Genomic DNA, 13,251 nt, shown 5'->3' on the forward strand with positions numbered 1-13,251 from the left:
ACCTTCTTCCACATGTTTGGTGTTTCTCCCAGGTGGCTTGTGGCAAACTTTAAACGACACTTTTTATGGATATCTTTAAGAAATGGCTTTCTTCTTGCCACTCTTCCATAAAGGCCAGATTTGTGCAATATATGACTAATTGTTGTCCTATGGACAGAGTCTCCCACCTCAGCTGTAGATCTCTGCAGTTCATCCAGAGTGATCATGGGCCTCTTGGCTGCATCTCTGATCAGTCTTCTCCTTGTATGAGCTGAAAGTTTAGAGGGACGGCCAGGTCTTGGTAGATTTGCAGTGGTCTGATACTCCTTCCATTTCAATATTATCGCTTGCACAGTGCTCCTTGGGATGGTTAAAGCTTGGGAAATCTTTTTGTATCCAAATCCGGCTTTAAACTTCTTCACAACAGTATCTCGGAACTGCCTGGTGTGTTCCTTGTTCTTCATGATGCTCTCTGCACTTTTAACGGACCTCTGAGACTATCACAGTGCAGGTGCATTTATACGGAGACTTGATTACACACAGGTGGATTGTATTTATCATCATTAGTCATTTAGGTCAACATTGGATCATTCAGAGATCCTCACTGAACTTCTGGAGAGAGTTTGCTGCACTGAAAGTAAAGGGGCTGAATAATTTTGCACGCCCAATTTTTCAGTTTTGATTTGTTATTTGTTAAAAAATGTTCCACTTCATGATTGTGTCCCACTTGTTGTTGATTCTTCACAAAAAAATACAGTTTTATATCTTTATGTTTGAAGCCTGAAATGTGGCAAAAGGTCGCAAAGTTCAAGGGGGCCGAATACTTTCGCAAGGCACTGTATACCTAGGATAATGTATGATATGGTTACTTTGTTTGAAGGTGGACTTTAAGTGCATGGATATTTCACAGTATCCAGGAAAACTAAGCAGAAAATAAATACATTGTGGAGGACTTAAAGGACTACTCTGCATTTGTTACATACATTTAGATCATGTGTTATTATTTATATACAGGCCTACCCATTGATTCTTGAAGAATGCCAATTATAAATCACCAGATTTCCCCTTTAAGCAGAGGTCCACTTGGCATGATGAGGCCTGAATATAATTATAGAAAATGGCTGCCTGTTGTACTCACAGGTTGACACCTGAGTGTTGGTAGGGGCACTGATGACGTTGTTGAGCACAGCGTAGACGTTGATGTTGTACTCGATGCCAGGCTCCAGGTCTGGGATACTGCAGGTGGTGGTGTTCCCAGGGATCCTGATCTCCAGCTGGACCCCACCTGGGCTGGTGGCCACGTAGGTGACCAGGTAGTCCGTCATCAACACTGACCCCTCCCACTCCAGGTCAATGGTATGCTCCGTCACTCCCCGCATGCGCAGGTTCAGAGCCGGAGCCACTGTGGGTGAGATGTAATTTGCATAGTGTGAAATCAAAACCTTGCAACCTTGCAGGAACATGCATTACATTACATCCAGCAGGTGATCTTATTCATTATTGTTCAGTCCCACTTGACCCACCTACAAAAACAACAGATTCTGATTTGCACTTGACTTCCAATTTCGTGTTGGAATAGCATCACTCAACATGCAGAGAAAACAAACAGTGCAAGACCTGTTCATTTTAACTTACAATACACCAGTGGGGCAACCACCACAACTAAGATTGCATATGAGTTTGGATTCGTGGAAGGCTTTGATGTTCTTGTGGGCAACAGAGACAGAGCCAGGCTATAAACCTGAGAGGGTTTGAGTGTAGAATGCAAATGAAGCCCTGCATCAACAAGAGTGGATAAGTTTATAGCTCAATCAGAGAAAGTGAGTAACAGATCTTGTCCTGAAGGCAGCTAGTGATGTGGGACTTTACTCTGTAGATTGGGCTCAGTGGTAGTGGTGGTGGTGGAGCATTAAGCCCTCCTAGGGGAGCCGTTGAGGGACTCGAGGAAGCGTTTGAGTTACTTCCACACGAACACGACAGATGGAACCGAGCCTGCCTCCTCCTCAAGACTGACCCTGGAGTGAGGAAAACTCCTGCGGCATTCACTTAGGAAGATTAATCGCATGGACCAGATTCAGTCTTAAGTAAGACACAAAAAAGTGAACCAGTGGTAAAGTGATTGATATGGGTTATAGGGAGTGAGCACTGTAACTAAGCCTTCCAACAGAATGAAGGACACCCACGAGAGAGTGCCCACGTGAAGCAGTGTCTAGATGCTTAGAACAGCGGTCCTGCTGAAGGGCTTTGGGTACATCCCAATAGGCACCCTATTCTCTTAATAGTGCACTACTGTGGACCATGGTCAAAAGAAGTGCACTATAAAGGGAATAGGGTACCATTTAGGATGCATTATTTGAGCCAGGACAGGCCCTCCCTCCAGTGCTATGTCTGCCTCTCATTAATCAGACTTTCATTGGGATGGATGATCCATCCTAGATCAACAGAGAGAGGAGGGGAGTGAACCACTGCACCGCTGCACTGTGTTACACTGGGGTCATGAGGGTCAGAATGCTGGCATGATGAGGCCAAGGCCCCACAGCACAGCTGAGGACCACATCACATCACTGTTTTTTGTTTCCATCCACTTAATTTGTTATTGCTCACAGGATACAGCCTTCGCTGCTTGACTGATCTCCTGTTTATGGGGCAGCGGTTGGCCCTCCAATATTGTACATTAGGACAAAACACAATTAGTAGAAGGGGTGAACTCCCTCAACTCATCTCATATTGTTGCATTGGGTTTGGACTGATAATTTGAGTACTTATAGAAGCGTGATTGGAGTTTAATCTTTAGGGACTGTTTATCAGAGATGGGATTATAAATAGGTCATAGGTCATTGTATTACGCTAACATTATGCAAGGTAATAAACAGTACTAATAAACAGCGTTGTATGAACAACAGAAATGTGGTTATCCTAAAAATGATCCATAACATTGAAGCTAATGTTGAGTTAGATATACTTTTTGGAGTGAAAGCATTAATGAGGACACAGTGATGTCATATGGCTCTGGAGGAGGGTAAGCAAAGCTACTTCTATCTCTGCTGGATTGAGCTATTGATTACACATTCCTACTCTCCACCATCACTCAGTTAAGTTGAGTAATAATTGAAAAGTGTGATACAAAATGCAGATGTCATGAAGACTGAATATAAAAAATTAAAATCTATTGTCATTTAATGCAGCTGAGCTACTGTATGAAGTGAAGGTGTTGTCAAGAAATATGTTTAATTCAATATTGTTGGTATTCTGGATGTCAAGGTCATTGATATGTTCTCTCTGGCTGAAAGTGGCTGTCAGTCAGTGAACAACTCTGTTAACAACAGGTGACAGGATGGACAGGCTCACATACAACCTGACTACTAGTGAGAACTCCTGTATTTCTCTGGCACAAACTTCAAACCATTTGCATTAGGTGTATAAATATTATTTTGGGGGGAGGGGGGGGTAAAAACTATTTTGAAAACCTTTTAGTCACGCATAATTATTTTCCAATAGGATAATTTGCAAAAGTGGTGGAGTAATGATGAATAGCACTTTGAATGGTAAACTCATCATGTGAATGCTGCTGATTTGTTTCAATTCCATAGTCTCATTATTCTCATAGCAGGAGAAAACGGGGCCACAAAAGCATATCCTGATTTTTCTACTTTGATAATATGAAACACTTACAATGCCTGCCACCCTATGAGCCCTGAATAGGCCCTGGTAATTGAATGGCCTATTTTTGTATTCTGCTACCTCCCCCAAACGTGCCTCTGCTACTTAAATCTAATTGCAAAGAAATAAGCAATTTTGGCTTCGGCAGGTCCTGCTGAAAATGAGAGGGAGCGAGGTAGTAGATAGGTAATATGATTTGTTCTTTTTTTTCCTTTCCCGTGTGAGATGACAGCTGTCTACAGCAATGGGGGGGATCAGAAGCCTTACTGAGAAATAGCTGTGAACCCAAGCTAGCTTGATTCAGATATTGTCTCAGCATAGGTTAATGTGACACATCTTCCCCAGTGAATGTGACTTTTGACAAATGAATGCTGTTACACCGGCGAGCCGTCACCAATTGTATAGCTACTGTTAGAAGCACAGGGTATTTGCATGAGGTGTTTGACTCCAGGAGTCCTGTTTTTGGTCAAGCGCTGTGGATTCAACTGCTATTGCATGGAGAGCATTTCTATTATCTGGAAATATTCCGTTCTTGGAAGTGTTTTCCAGAAAATAAAAGCTTACATATCTCCAAAGAACCAATGGGATCTGAGTGGCGCAGTGGTCTAAGGCACTGCATCTCAGTGCAAAAGATGTCGCTAGAGGCCCTGGTTCAAATCGAGACTGTATCACATCTGTCTGTGATTGCGAGGCCCATAGGGTGGCGCACAATTGGCCCAGCGTCAGCTGGGTTAGGCCATCATTGTAAATAAGAATTTGTTTGTAACTGACTTGTTAAATAAACTTTTCTTTAAAAAAAGACTGCTTACCATAACCCCTGTGAAAATTCACTATCTCTAGATATGATGTGATGCAGAGCCTTATGCCCCATTTACATTGTGACATAATATCTTATCTTCCTGTATTCTCCGCTACTGGATTGAGAGCATAGGGTTCCACAGCGCAAGACAATGTGGAGGAGAGTCTCTTGTCAGAGATTTTGGAAGATGGCAAAATATGACCTTCTTATTCAAGACGGGTGTTACGTTCGTCGTCGGAATGAGACCAAAGCGCAGCGTGGAAAGTGTAGAGACAACAATAGACAGCTGCCTCTGATTGGGAACCATACCCGGCCAACAAAGAAACAGAAAACTAGAATGCCCACCCAAATCACACCCTGACCTAACCAAATAGAGAAATAAACTTGGCGTGACAACAGGAGAAACATATTGTTTTATTTAGTTACTTTCTCCTCAACTTGTTTCTATAACCTTCTAGCAAGGCAAGCTATCTTACAGTGCAGCTAAAGCTAGGACAGGGCTCTCCCATCTAATTCCTTGAAAGCTACTGTCCTGTAGATTTCCACTGCAACCCCAGTTGTTACTAACCTGATTCCACTTATCAACCAGCTAATTATTAGAATCAGGTTTGCTAGATTAGGGTTGGAGTGAAAACCAGGACGGTAGCTCTCCAGGAACGGGGTTGGAGAACCCTGAGCTAGGCTATACTGTAGCTAGTGACCTCCACCTAATAATTATACTCAAAACAAAAGTCATTACCATTAAAATTAACTAAAACGGGAGGCAACAGTCATAACGTAATTGGCTCAGCAGCCATTATTAAAATAGTACTTTATTATTTTTCAAGTTGCTCTTACTCTGGCCGGACTGAAGAAGACACAGAGTTAGAAAAAAATGATGTATGTGGCATCTGTCTCACAACGGAGCCTTCAACCGCAAGGGGTCATTGTGATTCCACTCCATTGAGGACCGTCACCATTCAAGTGAATGACATCCGGCGCAACGTAACCGAGTGCTTATAGTTAATGTGAATGAGGCTTGTCTCAAATAACCAAATATCCACCCATATATATCCACTCTTGGAAACTACAATAGTAAAAAGTATGTAAGTAAATGAATACCTCTCTCAGAGGAGCTACTGTATGTTTTCCTACGGTTTCTTTTTCTCTCACCTGCAGAGCAGTCTTCTCCAACGAAGCCATCTTGGCAGACACAGAAGCCTTCTTTACAAATGCCCTTCTGACTACAGTTGTTGGCGCAGTAGGCCAAGGAGCAGTCTTCTCCTACGTATCCCGGGCGACACTGGCAGGTTCCGTTGGTGCACAGGCCCTGGTCAGAACAGTCATTGAGGCAGCGACCCAGTGTACAGTCCTCTCCAGTGAAGTTCTCCTCACAGATACACTCCCCATCCATGCACAGCCCTCGACCGGAGCAGTCCGCCGGGCAGCGGGGCTCTGAGCAGTTGTCCCCCCCGAAGTCACGGTCACAGACACACTCACCCTCCATACACACTCCCTGTCCGGAGCAGTTGTCTGGGCAACGCGGCTCAGAGCAGTTCTTGCCTGTCCAGCCGTCCTCACACACACAGCCACACAGGTCCATTTTGAAGCTGCCATGGCCACTGCACTGTGGAATATAGTCCAGGTGTCCTAGAGGAAGAAAGGAGGACACAAAACAACATCACTAAAGATACTGTATGGCTTTCTAATGTCAACATCATCTGTTGTAACAGTGTACATTTATTATTATTATTTTTTACAAAATAACAGTCTAAAATAAACCTATGAACACTAGAAATCGGCAGGCTTTCATATCCTGGTGCTATCTACTCAAACCAAGACGCTCAGTAACTGAATGAAATGAAACCCTGACATTCCACATTGGCCTCAAATTAGCCTATGACCAGGGTACAGTAGCTCTAATAATACTGTCAAACTGTACTATTGTTCCGCACTTACCCATGGCTGAACTCTCCCCACAGCCACAGTTGCCAGAGCTGCACTGGGCTCTCAGCAGCAACACCTCTCTCTCCAGCATTTCGATGCGGATGGCCAGCTGCTGCACGATGTTGGCTGTAGGACAGGCGCAGGCCTGTTTGGGGATGTTGATGCGGTGGGTGAAGGTGACCTGGCTGTCTGCGTCCACTGTCTGCTCTGTGAACTCTGTGGCGCCCTCCCCACCCCCACTGGACACAGCCGCTCTGGTGGCCTGGCTAGGTAGAGGCACTGCTGAGTCCAGATCCACTGAGCACAGAGACTCTAGGGGCACGTTGATGTTGTACACATGGTTGAAGACCATTGGCTGCTCCTTGATGGTCTGGTTGTTAGATTGGCTGGTGGGGCCATCTGAAGGTGCCTGTCGTCTGACCCTGATGGTCCGGACCAGCTTCCCCTCCTCGCCGGACGGGGATAGTGCAGCCTGGGTCCCTAGAAGGAGTAGAACCTGGCCCAGCAGCCAGCCTCGTACAGGGCTCATGGTGAACCACCACGGCGTTAGAGCCTCGTACCTAGAGATAGGGCTCTCCTGACACCACCGTGCTTACCGGCAGACTTCCGATAGGATCTACAGGGAAGAGATAATAGTTAAAAAACTGTGGTGGGTGGTTGAGTAGGGTGTTGGGGTTTGCCTCTGTTCCAAAAATTGAAAATAGTCTTTGATCTATTGTGAAAGAATAATTGGCTGTGGAAAAGAACTGGATGCTTATGGGATGTTCAGAACCCTTAAATATATTTCTGCACACAATACCAAATATTTGATCTTTCCCACAGGATAGGGATGTCGAAATATTGAGCACATAGAACATGTTGATACAGGGATTCAATAGAGCCATGGCTTTAGTGATTTTTCCTTCTACTGTAATCCTCTCACAGGAACAAACCGCAGAATGAATCACATTGAGGGACTGCTTCCCAACTAGAAAAGCCCCAGGTCAGAAAGTGATTATCTGCGATGACATTTTACCATCTCTGTTAGACAGACTAGACAGAGGGCTTTTCTAAAACTATGAAGTATTTTATCAAAGCTCAATCAGAAGAATAAAAGTGAGACTTACACTAAATGACACATGCTCTCTGTTCATGGGAGAACAATTCATTTTTTAGAGGACACAAATTGAACAGTGTATAAGGTTGTGTCTCTCAGATGTATCTTTAGGAAGTCAAACACAGCATGCCAAGAAGCCTGCGGAGTCTGAATACTTAAAGCCTTTTTCAAAAGAATATATCTGATTGAAAATCTGCTTATTTTTTTAAAACTGAAAAGGGAAGTCAACCTTTCATATTATTCTCTTGTTTTTTTAATTTATCACAAAGCAGGGCAATTCCCCTAGACTGCATATTTGAAACCAACCACAGGCATGAGGTTTGCAGTTCATGTCATTACTGCTAATCTTTAAAGGTTACTTATGAGCACTGCACCCTCAGGGTGAGAACATACAACTGACTTGGCGCATGTGTGCTGAACTGAAACAGTCATTATAAAATTGAAGACGAGACGGTGTGTAAGTCACTCCAGGTATTTGAGAGTTGGGAGATATATTCAATTATAAACTGGGTGGTTCGAGCCCTGAATGCCGATTGGCTGACAGCCATGGTATATCAGACCCTATACCACGGGTATGACAAAACATATATTTTGACTGCTCTAATTACATTGGTAACCAGTTTATAATAGCAATAAGGCACCTCGGGGGTTTGTGGTATATGGCCAATATTCCACGGCTGAGGGCTGTATCCAGGCACTCCGCGTTGCGTTGTGCATTGAACAGCTCTTAGCCGTGGTATATTGGCCATATACCACACCCCCTCGTGCCTTATTGCTTAAATATACTTTGTGATATACTGTAACATATTAGGTTCAGCTGCTATGTGATCATATATGACTTTGGCCTTGGGACAGGTACATTTTTAACCCCTCCCCCCGCCCGTAGAGAATAGGAAATGTCCTCATGTGAAAAACCCAAGCCATCTTGGCACTTGTGAAGGTGGTAAATTACATTTTAATGGCATCGGACCGAGGCTCTGCATCTGTCCTCGTGCTCCTAGACCTTAGTGCCGCTTTTGATACCATCGATCACCACATTCTTTTGGAGCGATTGGAAACCCAAATTGGTCTACACGGACAAGTTCTGGCCTGGTTTAGATCTTATCTGTCGGAAAGATATCAGTTTGTCTCTGTGAATGGTTTGTCCTCTGACAAATCAACTGTAAATTTCGGTGTTCCTCAAGGTTCCGTTTTAGGACCACTATTGTTCTCACTATATATTTTACCTCTTGGGGATGTTATTCGAAAACATAATGTAAACTTTCACTGCTATGTGGATGACACACAGCTGTACATTTCAATGAAACATGGTGAAGCCCCAAAATTGCCCTCGCTAGAAGCATGTGTTTCAGACATAAGGAAGTGGATGGCTGCAAACTTTCTACTATTAAACTCGGACAAAACAGAGATGCTTGTTCTAGGTCCCAAGAAACAAAGAGATATTCTGTTGAATCTGACAATTAATCTTAATGGTTGTACAGTCGTCTCAAATAAAACTGTGAAGGACCTCGGCGTTACTCTGGACCCTGATCTCTCTTTTGAAGAACATATCAAGACCATTTCAAGGACATCTTTTTCCATCTACGTAACATTGCAAAAATCAGAAACTTTCTGTCCAAAAATGATGCAGAAAAATTAATCCATGCTTTTGTCACTTCTAGGTTAGACTACTGCAATGCTCTATTTTCCGGCTACCCGGATAAAGCACTAAATAAACTTCAGTTAGTGCTAAATACGGCTGCTAGAATCCTGACTAGAACCAAAAAATTTGATCATATTACTCCAGTGCTAGCCTCTCTACACTGGCTTCCTGTCAAAGCAAGGGCTGATTTCAAGGTTTTACTGCTAACCTACAAAGCATTACATGGGCTTGCTCCTACCTATCTCTCTGATTTGGTCCTGCCGTACATACCTACACGTACGCTACGGTCACAAGACGCAGGCCTCCTAATTGTCCCTAGAATTTCTAAGCAAACAGCTGGAGGCAGGGCTTTCTCCTATAGAGCTCCATTTTTATGGAACGGTCTGCCTACCCATGTCAGAGACGCAAACTCGGTCTCAACCTTTAAGTCTTTACTGAAGACTCATCTCTTCAGTGGGTCATATGATTGAGTGTAGTCTGGCCCAGGAGTGGGAAGATGAACGGAAAGGCTCTGGAGCAACGAACCGCCCTTGCTGTCTCTGGGAGAACAATTCATTTTAGAGGACCTGGCCGGTTCCCCTCTTTCCACTGGGATTCTCTGCCTCTAACCCTATTACAGGGGCTGGGTCACTGGCTTACTGGGGCTCTCTCATGCCGTCCCTGGAGGGGGTGCGTCACCTGAGTGGGTTGATTCACTGTTGTGGTCATCCTGTCTGGGTGGCGCCCCCCTTTGGGTTGTGCCGTGGCGGAGATCTTTGTGGGCTATACTCAGCCTTGTCTCAGGATGGTAAGTTGGTGGTTGAAGATATCCCTCTAGTGGTGTGGGGGCTGTGCTTTGGCAAAGTGGGTGGGGTTATATCCTTCCTGTTTGGCCCTGTCCGGGGTGACCTCGGATGGGGCCACAGTGTCTCCTGACCCCTCCTGTCTCAGCCTCCAGTATTTATGCTGCAGTAGTTTATGTGTCGGGGGCTGGGGTCAGTTTGTTATATCTGGAGTACTTCTCCTGTCCTATTCGGTGTCCTGTGTGAATCTAAGTGTGCGTTCTCTAATTCTCTCCTTCTCTCTTTCTTTCTCTCTCTCGGAGGACCCGAGCCCTAGGACCTGAGCTCCAGGACTACCTGACATGATGACTCCTTGCTGTCCCCAGTCCACCTGGCCATGCTGCTGTTCCAGTTTCAACTGACCTGAGCCCTAGGACCATGCCCCAGGACTACCTGACATGATGACTCCTTGCTGTCCCCAGTCCACCTGGCCATGCTGCTGCTCCAGTTTCAACTTCCACCTGACTGTGCTGCTGCTCCAGTTTCAACTGTTCTGCCTTGTTATTATTCGACCATGCTGGTCATTTATGAACATTTGAACATCTTGGCCATGTTCTGTTATAATCTCCACCCGTGGCCACCCCACATAGCCTGGTTCCTCTCTAGGTTTCTTCCTAGGTTTTGGCCTTTCTAGGGAGTTTTTCCTAGCCACCGTGCTTCTACACCTGCATTGCTTGCTGTTTGGGGTTTTAGGCTGGGTTTCTGTACAGCACTTTGAGATATCAGCTGATGTACGAAGGGCTATATAAATAAATTTGATTTGATTTGATCTAACCAGCGAATCCACCAAATTAATGAGAACCAGAAAGATGAGAAATAAATCAAATGGACAAAATTATTTTCACACCCATTAACTAGTGCAGGGTTCCTTTGATTAAAGTGAAACGTGTTACATGTAGTTTTATAGTCAAATTGACCTATTCAATAAAAGGCCCTGAATGGCTCTCTGACTCACTCTCAGCCACACACATGGGACTTGCATAATGGTCTTGCTCATCTATGCCACAGCAACTGAGATACACCAAGTTTAGTTTCGTTTATTTGCACAAATATGCATACTGTGAGTAAAAAACATACTGTTTTACCTACTTTATATGTACATACTGTATTCTAGTCATGGATCATCCTACATAACTACTCTGTACACACCTTTTCTATTCATATACTGCCAATATTCTCTATACACACCATATGCTATATATTGCATGTTCTGATGGTGCTCGTTCTGATATTTCTTAATTAATTTTTTTACTTTTTTACTGTTGAAACATAAGCATTTCACTGCACCCGCGATAACATCTGAAAATCTGTGTACGTGACAATACACTTTGATTTGATTTGATGCCCTCATTGCCCTGCTCTCCAGCTCAGGCATCATATGGGCTAAATGTATTGAAGTTGTATAGAGAGACTACAGAGTCATAGGACGTTTTCCTCAGGTATTTAGGTCTCTACATTTGCAGTGGGCCCACATCGTTTGGGGACAATTGGGTTTCATCAAGGCCTGTTGTCAGGCCTCAATTAGGATGCCTCTCAATTAGAAGCGACAAAGAGGAGGATGAGGATCAACGGCTCGGGGCAACACCATTGACTATCTCAATTTACTCTTCAAGAGCAAGGTGTTTTATCACGCATTTCCGCCCTGGATGCACTTAATGGTCATCCTCCTGACTTGGCTGTAATGAGAACTGACAGCATGGCGACTCACAATCCTACGGCCTCCGGGCTGCCTACTGCTGAACGGGTGGAAGTGAGGAGGCACTGTGGGAGCTGGGAGCAATTATTTTGGCACTACTATGGCATATTGCCATTTTAGGCTATATCTTGTAATGACTAGTAGTGTGAAAGTGAGTAGAGAACCTTCTAAGGTAGATGACCAGAAAACAATAGTGTCAGTTTTCCTGGAAGTGGTAATTTTCTCTGGAAATTGAATGTGAATTGGTTCTCCCAGTTCAACCCCCTGCTAGCTGGAATGATAAAAAAAAACACTGAGGCATAAAGCAATTCTGCTCAAAGTTTATGATCATGAACCCTATAAAACTGGCTGCCAGAAACAATATCAAATATACAAACTGTACTTTAAAATAATACACATTTGGGTACACCCTCTGACAACACACTCTGACAAGACAATCAGTAAGCACCGACAGCTTTGGGATGCCATTGTCAAGCACTACACAAAAATCAATAAGTGACCTGAGCAGGCAAATAATTCACCAAAAGAAAGTCATTTTAATTTCACCGTGCACCCAAAAGCATGCTTAAAAGTGTGTTTTAAAAAGAGTTGAAAAGCCTTGATTTTAGTCAGATACGTATTTTCTTTCAGAGCCATAAGCTGAATATCCTTTTCATCCAAAGCTTTCTTTTTCATGGCTCAGGATGGAGATGATACAAGAGAAGAGTTGAAATATGCATACTCCGATTATGCAAAGATTCAGGTTGTCTTAACGATGTAGAGAGAGAGAGAGAGGTCTAAAAAGAGAACTTTTCTTATAAAGTTGCATTGAAGGCAGTGAGGAGGGATGACTCACGAGAGTCGACAGTAGAGTGCTTCACTTTCACTGGAGACAAATGCTCCACTCCTCATCACAGATCACAGAGGAACAAAAGCAGAGTATCAGCACAGGCAATAATGAAAACACAAATCTTGTCATGCATTTTAAGCAGCCATTCCAATAACAAATGTACTGAGCCTCCCCTATGTCCCGATCATCTACTTTCACCTTGAACATAACATTACCATCAAGCTAGACCATGAAATAACTCCTGTCTGTTGACGGCCAATAGCACTTTTCAGTCTCACAGAGAACAGGTACCAAGACGCCTGGGGCTTGATTGAAATGTCAGGACAAGGAGCATGTATGACAAAAGCTCAAGTGGAATAAATAGCATGTCTGGACGTTTGAAAAATAGAATTCTGTGCTGAGCCTTTGGGCTAGCCGTAACGTTGCTGGTCAGTCACACTGCTCCCCACTGCAGAACGGGGTTCAATCGCTGTGTCCACCTTTCCTACTGTTCTCCAACTTGACTGTCTTCCCCATCTGTTTCGAACTGTCTAAATAAAAATGTACAAATATATACAGTATGTAACAAAAAATATATTTAATTATGTTACAGTTATTTTATACCTGTATAGTAATGGTGAAATTACACAAGTAACACCATTGTTCTGTTGTAGGTTAGTGGTAGATTGTTGTAGGTTGGTACAACTGTTGTATGTTGTTAAATATATGCAAACATTTGTTTATGATGTTTATGGTTATGCCAATGGAAAATGTACATCAGGGTCTGATCTGATCAACAGTAATCATAATCAAAACCCTGGGGG

The 13,251-nt window shown here is 43.7% G+C and overlaps 1 protein-coding gene across 2 annotated transcripts in view; it reads right to left on the reverse strand.

Annotated features, from left to right (window-relative positions):
• The window catches only part of tnr (tenascin R (restrictin, janusin)), a 151,225-nt gene that overhangs the window by 50,963 nt on the left and 87,011 nt on the right, over positions 1 to 13,251 (reverse strand). For both annotated transcript variants that reach the window (XM_024391647.2, XM_024391646.2), the window contains exons 3-5: positions 6,377 to 6,980; positions 5,591 to 6,067; positions 1,118 to 1,381 (exon numbers count right to left, since the gene is read on the reverse strand). In XM_024391647.2, the coding sequence (XP_024247415.2) occupies positions 1,118 to 1,381; positions 5,591 to 6,067; positions 6,377 to 6,893 (1,258 nt within the window). In that variant the 5' untranslated portion in view covers positions 6,894 to 6,980. The remainder of the gene's footprint in view (positions 1 to 1,117; positions 1,382 to 5,590; positions 6,068 to 6,376; positions 6,981 to 13,251) is intronic.

Source organism: Oncorhynchus tshawytscha, linkage group LG28, assembly GCF_018296145.1.
Source record: "Oncorhynchus tshawytscha isolate Ot180627B linkage group LG28, Otsh_v2.0, whole genome shotgun sequence".
In the NCBI taxonomy this organism is placed as follows: Eukaryota; Metazoa; Chordata; class Actinopteri; order Salmoniformes; family Salmonidae; genus Oncorhynchus; species Oncorhynchus tshawytscha.